The sequence below is a fragment of the Panthera pardus genome, unplaced genomic scaffold (genome assembly GCF_024362965.1).
Source record: "Panthera pardus isolate Hobbes unplaced genomic scaffold, ASM2436296v1 HiC_scaffold_15, whole genome shotgun sequence".
Lineage (NCBI taxonomy): Eukaryota > Metazoa > Chordata > Mammalia > Carnivora > Felidae > Panthera > Panthera pardus.
Genome location: NW_026526710.1, coordinates 22,914,600 through 22,933,676, shown reverse-complemented (window position 1 = coordinate 22,933,676; position 19,077 = coordinate 22,914,600). Strand labels below are relative to the sequence as shown.

Here is a 19,077-nt window from a genome sequence, read left to right as displayed (position 1 = left end):
AATAAATATTTTTTTAAAAAGCCAGCATAAATGGATCAAATTAAGCATAAAAATAATGGTACTGATGAATTATAACCCAGCTAATGTAATAAAAATCCAAGAGTGCATTCTAATACAAATAAAGAAATTAATCAATGGGGGAAAGGGGAATGCTTTTCCTTACAAAAGAATGCCAACTAGTAAATATGGAAGAAATGAAAGAGTTAGAAAATTGCCAATACATGCTTAACAGCAGTGGGTACAAGTTTGATGAGGAACAGGAATTTTACATAGTTTCAAAGTATCTCTCCACATATTATTTATTAATTTAAAAAAGGGAAAAAGCGGAACTTCACAGTGGAAAAATCTGGCAGGCATAACTTTAATCCAGGGATCAAAGTTAATGTCACCAACATCAGGGCAAAGTGACACCATATGCCTCATGATTTGATATATCTAAGAAGCTAAATACACAACAATGGCCAGCCATACATGACAACAGAGCTCTGACCCACCACTTCTGCAGCAATCAGCCCAGAACATTCAGGATTTGGTCAATGACTGCCAGCTTCCCTGCTTTTCCTTCCACACTTCCAGGGCAGGAACCAGCAGAGAAAGCCAAATATGCTCCTCAAACCAATCACCTCAACTGGCTGGCTTTTTTTTTTTTTTTCAATTTTTTAAATGTTTTTTATTTTTGGGGGTGCCTGGGTGGCTCAGTCGGTTAAGCATCCAACTTCAGCTCAGGTCATGATCTCACAGTCCATGAGTTCGAGTCCCACATCGGGCTCTGTGCGACAGCTCAGAGTCTGGAGACTGCTTTGGATTCTGTGTCTCCCTCTCTCTCTGTCCCCCACTCCTTGTGCTCTGTCTCTCTCTCTCTCTATCAAAAATAAAAATTAAAAAAAATGTTTTTTATTTTTGAGAGAGACAGAGCACGAGTGGGGGACAGGAAGAGAGAGAGGGAGACACAGAAACAGTAGCAGGCTCCAGGCTCTGAGCTGTCAGCACAGAGCCTGACGCTCAAACCCATAAACTATGAGATCATGACCTGAGCTGAAGTCGGACGCTTAACCGCCTGAGCCACCCAGGTGCCCCTCAACTGGCTGGCTTCTAGTCAGCTTGCTCCCAGTTTCCCATGCCAACCGCCTCCAAGGAGGCACACACCAGGAGCCTTTAGGGCACTGGTGAAAACCCCCGGGTGTTGGATCCACAACTCCAGCTGGAGGCGGGACAGATGCACTTGTGAAGCCCACACACTCTAGGACATCTGCAAGAGACACTCTCTGAAGAATGGCCCAAAGGGAAGATCTAAAGCAGAAGGGAGAGCAGACATTAAGAGCCCTCTGGAAAACCAATCCACCCAGACACAAGGAATCTACTGAATATGAAGGCTGGGGAGTATGGAGGGTATCCACAGTACAGCCCAAATCCTGCCCAGACTGATCCCCGCCACCATTACTATAAAGACTCTTCTACACAAAAGTCCTATCAGAAGGAAAGAAAGGCAAGGAGAGCCTGGGTGGCTCAGTTGGTTAAGCAACCGACTTCAGGTCAGGTCATGATCTCACAGTTTGTGAGTTCGAGCCCTGCATCAGGCTCTATGCTGACAGCTCAGAGACTGGAGCCTACTTCAGATTCTATGTCTCCCCCTCTCTCTACCCCTCCCCTGCTCACGCTCTGTGTCTCTCTGTCTGTCAATAATAAACGTTAAAAAAAAGAAAAGGCAGATAACATACATGATGGAAAATTTAGCAGAGAGATGAAAACTCAAAAATCAAACAGAAACACTAGAAATGAAAAACAGACAAAATGTAAAAAACAAACAGGTGAGGGGTGCCTGGGTGGCTCAGTCAGTTAAGCATCCGACTTCGGCTCAGGTCATGATCTCATTGGGAGTTTGAGCCCTGCGCTGGGCTCTGTGCTGACAGCTCAGAGCCTGGAGCCTGCTTCAGACTCTGTGTCTCCTTCTCTCTCTGCCCCTCCCCACTTGTGCTCTGTCTCTCAAAAATAAATAAATGTAAAAAAAAAAAATTATTAAAAAAAACAAAAACAAAAAAACCCCCAAAGAGGCGAAAAATGCCATTAGTGGGCTTATCAGCAGACTCGACACAGTAAAACATGGAAAGAAACAGTAAAACATATTAATAGAATTACTCAAACAGAGGCACGCCTGGGTGGCTCAGTCAGTTAAACATCTGATTCTTGATTTAGGCTCAGGTCATGATCTCATGGTCGTGAGATCAAGCCCCACACTGACTCCTTGCTGAGCATGGAGCCTGCTTAAGATTCTCTCTCCTCTTCCCTCTGCCCCTCTTTTTTACCACTGGTGCATGCACGCTCTCTCCCTCTCTCTCTAAACAACAACAACAACAACAACAACAACAACAACAACAACAACAAAAAAAAGAAAAAAAGAAAAACCCAAAACAGAAAAGAAAACAAAACAAATTACTCAAACTGAAAAACAAAAAGGAAATTAAAGAAACACTATAACTAAATGCAGTGCATGATTCTGGACTGGATCCTGGACCAGGAAAAAAAAAAAAAGCTCTAAAGTATATTATTGAAACAATTGACAAAACGGTCATAACAAATTACAGATGACTGTAGAGCACCATACCCATGTTAAACGTCCTATTTTGGTAATTGTGCTGCAGTTATAGAAGAGTGTGTCCTGGTTCTTAGGAACATGATAATTATTTAGGCCTCGAGGGCATAATATCTTCAATTTACTCTCAAATGGTTCAGAAGAAATATGCTGAGAAAAAATGATGAGCAAACATGGCAAAATACAAGTAATTAGTGAATCTATGCAGGGGGCATATGAGAGGAAGTTCTTTATACCATTCTCACAACTTTTCCCTAAGTTTGAAATTACAGTGGACCCTTGAACAATGCAGGGTTTAGGGGCGCTGACCTCTGCATAGTTGAAAACCCATGTATAACTGCTGTCTCCCCAAGAATGTATGTACTAATAGTCTACTGTTGACCCAAAGTCCTACTGATAACATGATCATTAATACATATTTTGTATATATATTAAATACTGTATTCTTACAATAATCTGGAGAAAAGAAAATGTTATTAAGAAAATCATAAAAGAAACTATGTTTACAATAGTGTTACTGTATTTACTGAAAAAAATCCATGTATAAGCGGATTTAAACCTGTGTTGTTCAAGGATCATCAACTGTGTTATCAAGAATTTTTTTTGATTATTTATTTTTGAGACAATGCGAGAGACAGAGTGCAAGCAGTGGAGGGGCAGACAGAGGGAGACACGGAATCTGAAGTGGGCTCCAGGCTCCGAGCTGTCAGCCCGGAGCCTGACGCAGGGCTCGAACTCAGAAACCATGAGATCATGACCTGAGCCGAAGTCGGAAGCTTAACCGACTGAGCCACTCAGGCACTCCTCAACTGTGTATCTAAATATCAAATTAGAAAATCACCCTCCTCCCAGGCCCAGATGGTCTTAAAAAGTATGGTCTAGCAAATACTGAAGGACAAAATCATCCCCAACTTGTGCAAACGGACTTAGAGACTGGTAAAAAAGAATGCTTCCCAACTCATTTCATAAACTGAATATAAATATGATATAAAAACTAGTCAAGGAAAGCACAGAAAAGGACCATAACAGGTTAAGCTCACTTCTTAAAGGAGTTTCAGAAATCCTAAATAAAATTATCAGCCAAGCAAAACCAGAACAGATACACAAAAACCCTGATGGTTCAATATCAGAGAATCTACTAATGTAAAAAAGTAAATGACAAATTAAATCATGTAATATAAACAAAACAGCAATATAAATCAGCAAAGAAGAAAAACCACATAATCCCAATAAATGCAGAAAATGCATTTACATTTTTGTAATGTAGAAATTCTTGGCAAACTAGGAATACAAGGTACTTCCTTAACCTCATATTTCCTCAGTCTTTTTAAAAAAAAATTTTTAACATGTATTTATTTTTGAGAGACAGAGAGAGACAGAGCGCAAGCAGGGGAGGGGCAGAGAGAGAGGGAGACCCAGGATCTGAAACAGGCTCCAGGCCCTGAGCTGTCAGCACAAAGCTGGACATGGGGCTCAAACTCAAGAATGCGAGATCATGACTTGAGCCAAAGTCCAACACTCAACCAACTGAGCCACCCAGGTGCCCTGGTATTTTCTCAACCTTAAGGAAAGTACCGCACCATATTTAACGCTGAAACATTAAAAGCTTTCCCTTATAGGTTGGGAGGATAAGAAAGCTCACTACCAGCACTTCTAATCAACACTACACTAAAAACCTTGGCAAGTAAAGGAAGACGAGGGGAAAACAGATAAAAAAATAAGTCAAAGATTTGAAAAAGGACACAAAAATGTCTAAATAGAAAATCTAGGAGAATCCAACCAAATAAGAATTCTAATAATGGAGCTCAGAAAAATGGATTCATGCTGAAGAAAAAAAAGGTCAAGAATTGACAACATAAGGGGCAAAAGCAAGGTAGAGAAGCCCACCACTAGCTAGGAGGATGTATCCCAAAGCTCCCGTAAAGACAGCGTGGTATCAACACGGACTGACAAACAGCCAAGGGTCAGAATGGAGTCCAGAAACAGGTTCAGACATCTCTGAACCCCATGACAAATCAGCAGGCAAGGGGATGATGGTCCAAATTAATGGTGCTGAGATCATCAGCTGCAACCCAGCCTGCCTCACATGCGGCGTCTGGATTCAATTCAGCCCTCCGCCCACTGCAGCGGGGCCTGGACGAGGAGCCCTGCCCTCAGTATGCACAACACACTGCAAGTCCCTGAGGCTGGAGGAGACCTTCATGTGGAATGTGGGCAAGTGAGCGGGAAGAGGGACAGGGAAAGACCATGGGCTAAGGTGAGGACTGGCCCAGCTGTGAAGTAAGCAGTCTTGGAAAGACCTAAGGAGAGTACGGATAGGTGACCAAGGCAGTCAGAGGTTCCAAGACCCCACAAGATGTAGCATGCCCTCTGTCACCATTCTCATTTAATCTCCTAACAACAATGAGGTGTGGAGGGCAGGAATTGTCACCTCTATCCTGGGAAAGAGAAAGGAGGGCTCATGGATATCAACTGTTGCCCAGATTCCTGCCCTCCCCCCACGGCACCTGTGCCCCTTCAGAGTGGGGTGTGAGCCAGGCAAGGAGCTCCTGCTGCCCCACTGAGACATAGGGGTCTGGCTTGGTGCACTGTGATGTCAAAGTCTACTCAAGGTCAACACCAAGGTCCAGAGATCAGACCGCCACAAACTCGTGAGAAGCACTTCCTCATAGCTTACTAGGAGTACCGGAAGAGGTGGCTTACTTCTTTTACAGAGAAATGAAGATTTCTCATAGCAGTTCTCCGCATGCCAGCTGTGCAGGTCGTGGTGGCGGAGGGTGGGGAAGTGGAAGCACTGGAGCTGGGCGCAGAACACGTTGTCGCTTTCCGACATGGCCGAGGCAAAGATGGGGTCTGGGGGCAGGAACACCTCTGAGGAGCCTGCGGGAGAAATAACGTAATGTCAGCATACGTACCAATCACATGCAGTACTTGTGGGGACTAATGCCCCCCAAACTGGATCATCAAAGGGCTTGTGGGCCACCAAGTGCTAGCTGCACTGTGGTCAGGGCATTCATTCACGACCTCTCCTAGTTTCTATGAGCACAGCTCTGGACAACGTGAAGAGTAGAGTAGTGGGCCAAGACACGGTGGATTAAAAAGTATGAGTTCAGACAGATAAACAGACAAATAAACAGAGGAGGGAGGGGAAAGTCCTCTCTTACAACAGGGTATCTACTAGTAAAAGGAGAAGGGCTTGAAAAGGCGCTCACCGCACACACCCGGAACACACAGTTCAGGCAGAATTATGACTCCAATGCCCACCAGGGGTAGCAGCTGGCCGGCTGAACTGGAAAGCACTGGCTCCCTGGGACCCCCTCCCAGCTCCAGGGAAACCTGTCGCTCACTGAACTCCTTCCTTCCGACCTGGGGATCAGGCAATCAGAAATCATGCTGCCCTGGCAGCCCAGGGTTGGGGTGCAGTGGTGTTGGGAGAGGGGGCCATGAACCCCTAAGCCTCTCTTCTGCAATGTTCCAGGAGATGTGGCTCTGGCCACACCTGGGGCACAGCACAGCCAGCCCCCAGAGTCCATTCCCTAGCTCAGAGAGCCCCCGGACACTGGACCACCAGAAGATTCCTTGAGGCTAACCCAGCCGTGGATCACTGGAGATACTCTCATTTTACTCAGATGGCAGTGCAGTTTACCCTTTAGCAGAAATGAGGCATTCCCATACATGCCTTTTGAACTCTATTTGCTCCCAACACGAAGCGTGCAGGTCAGTTTTGGAGATCCAGCCAGTATGAAGGCAGGGCTTCATCCCACAGACACTGGGAACATGGCCTCCCAGCTCCCTGACAAGGGTGGGAAGATGGGCTTTCAGGAAGCATGGTGGGATAGAAGCCCAGTCCCCAGCTGACACCCTTGGCTAGGGGATTTTGAGGCCCCAGTGGTTGGACTCACAGGAAGGCCATGGACAGAGGGCAGGGGAGGCGGCTGGGCTCTTTGCGGTGTCTTCTCACACCGTTTGGGGAGCCTGCCTCCATTGCTAAGAGTGGGTGCTGCCTTGAGCACTGTTGTCTTTCCTTCAGGCCCCCTACTCCCCAACAAGGCCTCCTGCATCCCTTGTGTATCTTCTTCTTCTCCTTCAGATGCCCCTTCACCTGGGGAGTTGCCTCCCTTCTTAAAAACTGTTTTCTTGGGGTGTCTGGGTGGCTCAGTTGATTAAGCGTCCAACTTCGCCTCAGGTCATGATCTCACAGTTTGTTAGTTTGAGTGCTGCATCGGGCTCTGTGCTGACAGCTCAGAGCCTGGAGCCTGTTTTGGATTCTGAGTCTCATTCTCTCTGCCTCTCCCCCACTTGTGCTCTGTCTCTCAAAAACAAATAAATGTAAAAACTAAACAAACAAACAGTTTTCTTCATTATTTGGCTTCTTGTCTTATGGGCCAAAAATGGAAGATTCATCCCATCCTTTTTTTATTTTTTATTTTATTTTTTTAACATTTATTTATTTTTGAGACAGAGAGAGACAGAGCATGAACGGGGGAGGGTCAGAGAGAGGGAGACACAGAATCTGAAACAGGCTCCAGGCTCTGAGCTGTCAGCACAGAGCCCGACGCGGGGCTCAAACTCACGGACCGTGAGATCATGACCTGAGCCGAAGTCAGCCGCTTAACCGACTGAGCCACCCAGGCGCCCCTCATCCCATCCTTTATAAAAGAAACAAGTCTTTAGCCATGAGTCTATCTGCCAGCCCAGAGCACAATTTCAGTGCATGACTGCAAAGCTCTGACCAAGGCCACAAATAAACTCTCAGGGTAGAGTCCTGGGACCTGGTCCTCACCTCCTGTACTTCCCCCAGCTGCCTGGAACCTGCCAGAGCCAAGTTGAGAGTGGAGGATGGGGTGGGGTGAGGGTGACTCAGGCTCCACCAAGCCACCAGATGAAGGGCATAGGGAGGGCTGAGGGGAGGGGGCTCCTCCCACCCGCTGGTGACCATGGGACCACCTGGGCCTCCTCACTCTGTGCTGGTCAGAAGCCCTATTTACCCTGAGATCATGGGGGGCTTCAGTTTCTTGGTGACTAAAAAGACCATTTCCTCTTTGCCAAACTTTAGTTCCTTTCAAGGCTTCATTTTATTTGCCCTCTCTATGGCATCTCATACCCCATTTTAAAAAAATGTTCCATCCTTTCTCTGCCAGGAACTAAATGAGGCTGATCTCCAAAACATTCAGTGTGGTCTTCAATTAGCATCTGCAGTGGGTTGAGGAACATCTCCCCCAAATTCATGGCCACCTGGAACCTCAGAATGTGACCTTATTTGGCTCTTGAGATGAAATCATCAGGAATTTGGGGTGGGTCCTAAATCCAAGGACCAGTGTCCTTACACTGAGAAGGGAATGGCTATGGCAGATGGAGCCACTACACACTGGTGAAGAAGCAAGGAGGGACTCTTCTGGAGCCTTTGGAGGGAGGGCGGCCCTGCTGACACCTTTATTTTGAACTTCCACCTCCAGAACTGTGACAAAGTAAACTTGTGTTAAGCCAGAAATTCGAACTCTGTTTGGGCAGCCCCAGGCATCTAACACAGCCTCCTAATCACATCCCCTACTGATTTAACAAATACCCACAGGGCCCACCCCGTAAGCAGGGACTCGGGGTACACTGGGCAACAGCAGGAGGCAGAGATCCTTGCCTTGCAGAGCTCACATTGGAGTGGGGGTATAAAGGCCGGAAACAGATGACTAACAAACCTAATGAGTAAAGTATATGTGAAGTCAGAAGATCACAGCTGCTATAAGAAAAAAGAAAGCTGGAGCTTGGAGACGAAGGTAGACCTCAGAGCAGTAACATGGGAGCAGAGAATAGACGGGAGGAGTGACACAGCTTGCGCTGGGCATCGCACACCACTCACAAGATCACTGCTTTGCTAGAAGGACTCAGGGACCTGGCCTGTGACAGAAGTGAGCCCCTAGAGTTGGACATGCTGAGACAGGGGGATAATGAGGTCAAGGTACCAACGCTAAGCATGTCTTCAATAAGCAAGTCACACAACGTGGACACATCAAACCCACAGTATGCTTCCATTTTTATATTTTAAAATAAGTATCACATATAATAACCAGAAACTGAAATGACACTGGGCCCTGCGCAGTGGCTTATGGGAAAATGGGGATGATTCCCTTTAGACAACATAGATCTGTTTTCAAATTTTGGTCACCAATGTTATAAAAATGGTACCCCATGTTCTCTGGCAGGGGCCGCTCTCAGCCTCCATGGAGGGCACACCAGGACTGGGTGCTGACTTAAGTGCCAGGGTCTCAGAACCCTGGTGTGGGGCTATGCAGACAGAGCTAGAGCCAGAGCCTCCCTCCCTAGGGAGAGGCCGTGGGAGGAGGCCCCTCTCACAAGCAGAGATCCAAATTTAAAATGTGCTGGGGAGGAGCACCTGAGTGGCTCAGTCAGTTAAGGGTCCAACTTCGTCTCAGGTCATGATCTCACGGTTCGTGGGTTTGAGCCCTGTGTCAGAGCCTGCTTCAGATTCTGTGTCTCCCTCTCTCTCTGCCCCTCCCCTGCTTGTGCTCTCTCTCAAAAATAAACATTAAAAATTTTTTAAAAAATGCAACTGGAGAGTGGAGTACCTGAATACTTGGGTAAGAAGTGCGTATATATGGATAACACTCTGTGAGCACCACTGTGCCAATACACAACACATACTTATAAAACTTGGAAAAACGCGGGACAAGATGTAAATGAAGTGAGCACACACGTGAGCAGGGGAGGGGCAGAGAGAGAGGGAGAGAGAGAGAGAATCCCAAACAGGCTCCGAGCTGTCAGCATAGAGTCCAACACAAGGCTCAATTGTGAAATAATGACCTGAGCTGAAATCAAGAATCAGATGCTTGGGGTGCCCAGGTGGCTCAGTCAGTTAAGCGTCAGACACTTGATTTCAGCTCAGGTCATGATCTCACAGTTCACGAGTTCAAGCCCTGAGATGGGCTCCATGTTGATGGTGCAGAACCTGCTTGGGATTCTGTCTCCCTTTCTCCCTGCCTGTCCCCTGCTTGCTGTCTCTCTCTCTCAAAATAAATAAATGAACATTAAAAAAAAAAAAAAAGGGAATCAATATAAAAAAAAAAAAAAAAGAATTGGATACTTAACCGACTGAGCCACCCAGGTGCCCTGAAATGAGTATTTTTAAACATCTTCCCGTGGTAGCTTCCTACCGCCATTCACTCATATTCTTAGGCATAGTCTTTTCTTTGGGGTAAATTTGCCATTGATGACAAAGGACTTAAATCTACTTCCCACTGTTGTTGTGATGCATCATCCCTGGACCAACTTCTCAGGCCCAGCTGAAGCAGGTGGCATCTGGCAAACAGCTCCTTTCACAAGCAGAAGTGGGGGCTCTGCCACTGCCGTGTTTGCTGGGGGTGTGTTTTCAGTGTTCTTTTCATGCTGCAGTTTCTTAGCAGAAACCTTTTAAGATGCTTTTAATATGGACACTTTCAAACAGACACAAAAGCAGAGGGAAGAACACAGTGAACCCCTATGAAGCTCTGAAGCTCTCTCCGGGATCACGGCAGCTCATCCTGCACGTTCGTCCACAGCACAACGCTATGGTCACACCTCTGAAAATCCATGAGTCAATCTCCACTACAAATCCAGACTTAGCTTCCCTAACCGTCCACTGAAGTTTTTATAACTCCCTTCACAATGTGGGATGCATCAGAATCCACTGTGGTACATTTAACTGGCGCAGCCACTCTGGAAAACAGTACGGAGGTTCCTCAAAAAATTAACAATAGAACTATCCTACGACCCAGCAATTGCACTACTAGGTATTTATCCAAAGGATACAGGAGTGATGTTTCAATGGGGCACATGCACCCCAATGTTTATAGCAGCACTACTGACAATAGCCAAAGTGTGGAAAGAGCCCAAATGTCCATCTACTGATGAATGGATAAAGGTGTGGTACATATATACAACGGAATATTACTCGGTGATCAAAAATAATGAAATCTTACCAGTGCAACACCATTGATGGAACTATAATGCTAAGCGAAATTAGAGAAAGACAAATATCATATGACTTCAATCATACATGGAATTTAAGATAGAAAACACATGAACATAAAGTAAGGGAAGCAAAAATCATATAAAAACACGGAGGGGGACAAACCATAAGACTTTTTTTTAATGTTTATTTATTTTTGAGAGAGACAGAGTGTGAGTGGGGATGATGCAGAGACAGAGGGAGACACAGAATCTGAAGCAGGCTCCAGGCTCTGAGCTGTCAGCACAGAGCCCAATGTGGAGCTCAAACTCCTGAGTGGTGATATCATGACCTGAGCCGAAGTTGGACATTAACCAAGTGAGCCACCCAGGCACCCCTCCCCCTCCATAAGAGACTCTTAAATACAGAAAACAAACTGAGGGTTGCTGGCAGGGGGGAAGGGGTAAAGGGGTGAGAGGCATTGAGGAGGACACTTGTTTGGATGAACACTGGTTATTATATGTAAGTGATGAATCACCATTCCTGAAATCAGTATTACACTATATGTTAAGTAACTTAGATGTAAATTAAAAAAAAAAGAAACTCATGTGCTACATTTGGATTTATGTGTTTTTGTTTTGTTTTGTTTTTTAATTTCTTTGAACCCAAAACAAATGATGTTGAGTGGTGTCAAGTATCTTAGGCCAGCTATCTTGTAGTAGAGGAAGCTTTTTTAGCCACATATTCATTTTGTGGCTACTACTTAAATCCAGAACAGACCTTCCAGGTCCACTTGCAGCAGGTACATGCAGCCAATACCATGCTGCACCCACGCAGAACTGCTGGACATCAGGGCCACAGCACCGTCCGTGTGGGCGCCTCACTCTTGCCTCGGGTCCCTCTCACATTGAGCCGCTGCCACCAGCGTTGACACACATTTTTTCTAAATTTCAGGTTTGCTCTTCGAATGCCACAGTGGAGCCATCGAGACAAGCATAGCCATGAGAGCCTACCTGGGGCCTCTCATTCTCGTGCCAGGGATGAGATGAGGGTCCCATGGCCCCCAGTTCAGAACATGCTGTCATGCTATGCAGACTCATATCTCCACTTTTTAATCACTAGTGTCAAGAAGATAGTGGTGTCCAGGAGTGTCTATACTGTCCTGAAGGAAAGTGCCCTCTGCTGGGGCCAGGGCAATGGGCCTTCGCCTAGGATTCGCTCCCAATGGCTCTGATTAGGGCAATGAGGAGCTACTAGATTTATCCACTGCAAGGCACATGGAGACTCTTGGGCCTGGAAATCTAAGAGCTATTTACTTGTCTCCACTCTGGTGGGAGATCTAAACTCACAAACTCTGGGAATGCAAATGTGGGACATGCTTACAGTAGGCTATTTTGGAGGACACAAGAATGGGGTGACTTCCCTAGTAGGAGCAAAGGTTGGTAGGTGAGGCCCCTCTGCTGGGGTTTCTGCATTCACCATTTCTGCTCCTTGCCCCTTACCAGCTGCTAGGCTCAGCACCTCTGCCCCATGGGACCCTGCCTCTCTCTGGGCAAGCCAGGTGTCTGGGGCTTTTGAACACCAATACTGTCTGTGCCTTCACCAATCATTCTATGTAGAGACACAGCCGGTCACCTGCCACACAGCCACTCAGGTTGGGAACCAGGTGGGCTCTGAGTTCAATGCCCCTTCAGACTCCACAGTGAGGTGGACAGAGTGAGATGTGTGGGGTCCCTTGGGACCACCATTCCTCACTTGTTCTTCTCAGAGACACTGAAGACATCCATGGTGGGACTGGGATGTGTTTGGGGAAAAAGAACAAGACCCAAGTTCAAACCAGAGGCCCAAAGAACAGTCCAAAAGCGAGGCCTGACAAGGGACAAGGTAGGGGAACATAGCTCAGGGAGCAAGTGAAGAGGCCACAGCCAGGGCCTGGGAGAAACTTGCCAGTGCCAGTGCAATGGGGCAGGAGAAGAAGGGACAGGCAGGGGGCAGGACTCAGCTGCCCATAGCAGATATGCTTTCCTTTATGTTACACTGGTGTTTTCAAGCAGCTCAGCATAAAATCCTTAAAGCAACACACACACACACACGCACGCACGCACACACGCACACACACACACACACAATCTATTTTTAAAAATTTTTAATGTTTATTCAATTTTGAGAGAGTGAGACAGGGTGTGAGTAGGGGAGGGGCAGAGAGAGAGGGAGGCACAGAATCCGAAGCAGGCTCCAGGCTCTGAGCTGTCAGCACAGAGCCCAACATGGGGCTCGAGCTCACAAACCGAGATCATGACCTGAGCTGAAGTCGGATGTTTAACCAACTGAGCCACCCAGGCACCCCTCACACACAATCTATTTTAATTCCATCTCCCTGATAGCTTTCCTTCCAGTTTGGATTCTACTTCTGGATGTCTCTATCCTAGAGGTTTATCCCTCCCTCTCTGGCCCACGTCAGCTATACACTCTGTACGTTCATTTTTATATCCAAACTACATTCCTTAACTTAAAGAGAAAATGGAGAAAATGGAAAATCTGGAGAAGGCTCCAGCCCCCACACGGGGCCTGAAAGAAGGGCCTTGGGGTACCTGCCCAACATCACAATGCTCCCTGCAATCCAGGGCCCTCCTCTCTCCATGAGCCCTGCACCAGGCACTCATACAGGCCAGGCACTGCTGGCGAGAGGATGGGGAGCCCCCAGCAATACCCCCTAGTCAGGATGATGCCTCCACCCCAATTTCAAACCCAGCAACTCTTCTGAAAGACCAGGAAGACTTACCCTTGAACGCTACCTCCCAGCGGCCTTCTAAGGAGCGGTTCCGGCTGGTGATGACATACTGGTAGCCAACCCACAACCTGCAGGAGGGCAGAAAGGCAGGAGATCTCAGCACAGCAGGGAAACAGTCATGGATTGTGTGTGAGTGTGGGCATCTTGCAGTTATATTGACCTTTAAAATACCAAGCTTCTGGGGTGTCCGGGTGGCTCAGTGGTTAAGCGTCTGACATTGGCTCAGGTCATGATCTCACGGTTTGTGAGTTCCAGCCCTGCATCAGGCTCTCTGCTGTCATTGCAGAGCCTGCTTCAGATCCTTTGTCCCCCTCTCTCTGCCCCTCCCCAACTCGTTTTCATTCTCTCTCTCTCTCAAAATAAGTAAACTTAAAAAAAACCCAAGCTTCTAAAGCATTAATGATTTTTTAAAATTTTGAAGCTTAATTTTAATAAAATGCATTAAAATTCTAAATAAATTCACAGGTCAGAAAAAGCTGTATCTTGGGTAACTCCTGCCAAGACTAATCTTATTGGCTGATCAAGTAAAGTTCTTACATTCTGAGCAAGACCAATCTTATTCTTGGTGTATATACAGCCTCATGAATACAACTCTGTGAATAACCTAAAACCACAGAACGGTACATTCTAAAGGGGTGAATTTTACAGTATGTGAATTACATCTCAATAAAACACAAGCCCACGTGAGTCTACACTGCAGTGTTGGGTAAAACCACGCTCGTGGTCTCCCGCTTGGTCTCTGCTCAGAGCCAGCTCCCCACAGACCTGCAGCCCGCTCCTGAGCATGCACATCACAGCACTGAGAAGGCCGTGCACATGGACCTGGATGACTGCCACAACCACCCACCGAGTGTGTGCCTCTCACCCCAGCCTTCCAGCCACAGTCCTGGGGATGCCTATCAGCAAGCCCAATGCCACCGTGGGAGCCCTGGCTTGATACCACTCTTGTCCCTTCAGCCTACTGCCATGCACACACCTGCCCTGGGGAGATGGGGAGTTCTCTACCCAGTAGGCTGAGCCTTCTCACTTCTCCATGGACTCACAATCACCCTGTGATCTAGAAGTTATTTTTTCTCACTGTGTAGTTGTAGAAGGAAAATGGCAAGGTCTCATGATTTGTCACAGTGTGTAATGGTGGAGGCCAAACCCAGGCAGGGTCTTGAAATGAAGGCTCACTCTCCACCTGCCATGGTCATCATGCTCCTACGGCAGTGTGGCATCCCTGGGAGGGAGCACTGGCTGTCTGGCGACCCCTACAATCCATTCCCTGACCCCCAGCAGCATGGAAGGGGCAGTATGACACCAACTCCAGAGGAAGAACACCACAGTCTTTGGCACACACTTGCCCTCCAGCAAAACCCTTAAACTCTGGGCCTGGGAAATGCTGGCAGTTGGCTACAATTTCCACACTTTCTGCAGTGTCACAGAGCCTTGGGTACAAGAGCCAGGCTCTGGAGCTAGACAGCCCGGGCTGGAACCCGGACACACCCCAACTAATGTGTACCCGCAGTCAGGTGTGCACCCACCCTGGGCCTGTCTTCTCACCCACTGGCCTCCTATGGTTTCTGGGAAGACTGAACAAGTACACCCATGGAAGCACTGAGCATAGGGCCTGGCAGAGCCCACTTTCTCGGATCCTTCCAAGATCCCTACCCACGTGCATGCCCCTCAGGCCAGGCCCATGAAGTCCATCAAACAGCTCCTCCTGACACCGCTGCAACTGAACCCATGGATGGGAGCCAACGAACGGGGTTGGCCTGAGGTGACATAATGTGGTAGCCCATCCCTGCACCTCTGACAGCTCCCAACATCACCCTGATACCTGCTCTAAACCCCGGATCTCTATGTGTTTCCAGTGGGTGGAAACTCTTCCCCAAAGTGCCGGCTGCCAGCAAAGCTGAGGAGTGGAATGGGCGGCCAGAAACCATGTCCTTGGTGGGTATCCGGCTTGCTGGGTGGAGGCTTGACCTCAGGCCCTGGGTCCCCACCTCAGGACTCACTTGTGCTGGTCCTGCCAAGCGAAGCTCCGCTCTGGCTGGTCCCATTCCTGGGCCAGGACAAAGCGCAGCTCCTGGTCAGTGGAGAAGGTGGCGAGGGAGCCATTCACGCGCTGGCAGGTCTGCGCGGCATCCCAGTAGTTCTCTCCACTCAGGTAGACCCGGTAGCAGCTGGCCGTGCCTTCATAGTGGTGCCATCCTGTCGGGCACTTCCCTAGGAAACATGAAGGGCGGGAGGGGAGTTGTCCCCTAAATTAGAATCCTCCTCTGAAATGCAAATAGACATGCTGCATCTGAGCAAAGGTCAGAAATCATCCCAGAAAAAAAACAGAGAAACTGAGGCTCAAGAGGTAACCTCTGCCTGTAAGACCACATATGCTGTGAAATGTAAGTTTCTCTAAGACCCAGATGCAGCCTGATGCACAAGTACATTCAGGGACTCATCTCATTTCTGTAAGGCCTTTGATTTACTTGGCAGTAAAGACTGACTGCTGAATGCATTTTGGTAAAGTGGATTTCATTCTCAGATGAAGTCTGGTTGACAAGACGGCAGATCTCTCCAGGCCAGCTCACTGCAAGGCCTGGCAGGAATCAGCAGAAAAGCTCCTGGCCCACACCACCCTCACTGACCCAACACACAGCTCTGGCCACTCCACCAGTAAGCACACTGCTTCCTGAGCCCACTCCTCAGCTCTCCTTTTCTCTTCACGTGGGTACCGGCCAGCACTCCCCTAAAATACAAGTTCACGGGATCAGAGCTAGAAATGCCACTGAAATAATGGGACCTATATAGAACTTATAGAAGGCTCTATAACCTTCAAATGCTGGAGTACCCACCTCCTAAGTGCACACCGATGAAGAATAATACTTTTTAACAAAGCCAGTTGTTGGGGCACCTGGATGCCTCAGCTGGTTAAGCGTTCAACTCTTGACTTTGGCTCAGGTCATGGTCTGTGGTTTGTGAGTTCGAGCCCCATGTCAGGCTCTGTACTGATACTGCAGAGCCTGCTTGGGACTCTCTCTGCCCCTCCCTGTCTCTCTCTTTAAGTAAATAAACAAACAAACAAAAACAACAATGAAGCCAGTTGTTAACAAAATGCAACTTTTTGACGCATCTACATCCTGTGGAACTAGTAAAACTTGTGAAAGATAGATGTTCATGTTTTTATTACTTAAGAGCGTGTATGTGTGTGTAACTTATTAACAAAGGTACAGAGATTACAACAGAGGAAATGGCAGTGCTGGCCTGTAGCCAAGGAGGCATGCCACAGCATTGCTGCGATGCAGAGAGGGGGACAGCGCCACCTGCCCACTGGGGAGGGCCTGCTCACATACTGAGAAGCATGCAGGAGGACTCTTCACTGTAGACCAGGAGCCAACCCTGAGAGTTATCCCTGCTTGGAAGGTAAACAGTGCGCACAGCATATGTCTGCTGTGTGACATGGGCTTGAGGGGCAGGAAGATCACCAGCAGTTCCTAAGCCCCAACATGTGATGTGTTCCACCTGTCACACTCCCTCCAAATGGGCTAGAGGTGGAAACACTGAGGCGTGCACAGATCAAGCACCTCGGCTGGTGAGCAGTAGGGCAGGCTTCCACTCTAGCTTCTCACCCACCGCCACCTTGGGATGGATCCAGGAAAAAAACCCTGGGGACAGAAGTCGGTGGCTGGGAGCAATGGATGGAGGGAACATTACTTTTTACTGGCTCGTCTTTTTTTAATCATTTGAAATTTGTGGAATTATTATCTCGATAGAAGTATTCCTGTTCAAAAGAAAACAGGTAAGCAATGAAAAGGGCGAGCATGAGACAGAGTCAGGGTTCCACAGGGCTGAATCCTGGCACTGCTCCCGTTGGCTGTGTGATCTTGGATGGGCTGACCTCTCAGAGCCTCGGTTTCGTCACTTGCCAAGCTTTGCCCAACGTCCCTTCAACCACGAGAACCTTGCAGTTCACAGCTATTAAGGACCAAGGCCGGGCACACTATCAGGGCTTATGGGATGGCTGGCCCCTGCCCCTAGCCCATTCAGTCTCTGTCAGACAGAACCAAGGCACCACACGGGGGCTGGGCTCTGAGATGCTCCCCAGCGCTGAGCGTCTGTGGGATGAGTATTAACATGGCCAACTGCAGTGGACACATCACATGTCAGTTCCTCCTGTCCTGGTGTGTCGTACCTACGCATATCATCATGCCTATTTAGAAGGGGGGTTTCGGTGTGGTTTTTCTTTCATCCTTCTTTAATCTTGTAATGCTCCTTTAAAATCTTAACGTTACAGGAAGTTCATTAAATAACTAGTCTCTTCCAAAATGGTTTAACAACAGAGGTAGGGTCTTCCCACCCCATCAGCTGGACCTCATCTCTCGGAGCCTGTTTCTCCATCTACCAAAGGGCAGGCATAGTCCAACCCCAAAAAGCAGCTGGCTTGTGGAAACAAGCAGCCTGGTTCCAGAGCCTGGGTTTGCGTCATGGCTTCACCACTCAGGGGCTGGGTCACCATATAGCCTCACTCATCAAAGGAGGCTGATGCCCGCTGATCGCCCTGAAGGGCCATTTTAGGAGGCACACCCCTCATCCAGGCAAGTGGCCCTAGGACAGCCAGGGGCTGCAAGGGGCCATGCTGGACAGTAAGGCTTAGGTCCCAGACAGGGCAGGTCTGCAACTTACTGCTGAAGCGCACGGGCTGCGCCACATTCACCGCATGGAAATGCTTGGGGTCGTTGCCTCGGGCCCGGCCTGGCCGCGGATCCACAGCCTCCTTCCCATGGTAAGGACGCGACTCTCCAGTCACTTCTGAAAGCAAGAAGAGAAATGGGCTGTACACACTGCTCATGCAGCAGCGGGGCACACAGTCTCAAGTGGCTCTCTGTGGCCAGTGCCAAGATAAAGCCCAGTGTAGCCCGCCTACTCAGGGCTGGGAAAACCAGGTTGGAGGTGGGAGGTAGCACGTATTGCAGTTATTCACTTGTTTTTTAAAAATCCAAAACCTTGCTGCTCAGGCCCAGTGGGTCACATGCACTTCTTACTGAAACTATTCTTTTTGTTATTACTAATATGAAATGAAATCTCTCCTTCATTGCATTTTCTAACAGGCAACTGTTAGCACAGCACAGGGTTAGTCATTCCTCCTGAAAATCCCTCAGCAGCTCCAGTTCATGGCGGGCAGGCGGGGAGGAGAGGTCTCTCCAGAGCCCAGGCTTCCCCTTCCACCCCAATGGCCTGGGAGCCTCTCCTTAGTATGAAGAGGGAAACACTGTGTGACACCCTCCTTTGCATTACTTGCACTGGGCCTGAGCAGCAAGGTTTCATAGATTTTATAGGTGTCTGTGCACCTGCCTGCTGGTGCCTCTCACGGCCTCAAGGCCAGGGCCTTCTGATATTCCTGCCTGGCTCCTGGCCACCTGGCACAGGCCCTCATGTGCAGCTGGAAGTATGAACAGGAAGCTGAGGATGAGGAATAATTCTAGTTTTATGGACCACGGTCTACTAGCAATTCACATATCGGTGCTTCCACAGTCTCTCTGGGGAGGGGGTGGTCTCCCATCCAGAGAGTACCACTCTCCCCTCTCTTCAAGGTGAGGGGTGATGCAGAGACATGAAGCTATGTACCCGAGGCACAGAACGGGAGAGTCAGAGGCAACATCTCACCTGGGCCACATTCCTCCCCACTCTGCCCGCATGGGGGCATCTTGGTGCACAGTGAGGACACCTGGTGCAAGGTCAGGACAAATAGTGTCGAACTTGGGTCTGCATGGTTGCATG

At 48.3% G+C, this 19,077-nt stretch overlaps 1 protein-coding gene across 4 annotated transcripts in view; it reads right to left on the bottom strand.

Annotated features, from left to right (window-relative positions):
- DGCR2 (DiGeorge syndrome critical region gene 2) overlaps window positions 1–19,077 on the bottom strand; it is a 100,194-nt gene that overhangs the window by 20,467 nt on the left and 60,650 nt on the right. For 2 of the 4 annotated variants that reach the window (XM_019435535.2, XM_053902278.1), the window contains 4 exons: window positions 17,983–18,108; window positions 15,321–15,540; window positions 13,312–13,388; window positions 5,294–5,470 (listed from right to left, as the gene is read on the bottom strand). In XM_019435535.2, the coding sequence (XP_019291080.1) occupies window positions 5,294–5,470; window positions 13,312–13,388; window positions 15,321–15,540; window positions 17,983–18,108 (600 nt within the window). The remainder of the gene's footprint in view (window positions 1–5,293; window positions 5,471–13,311; window positions 13,389–15,320; window positions 15,541–17,982; window positions 18,109–19,077) is intronic. The other 2 variants (XM_019435536.2, XM_053902279.1) reach the window with 1 other exon arrangement.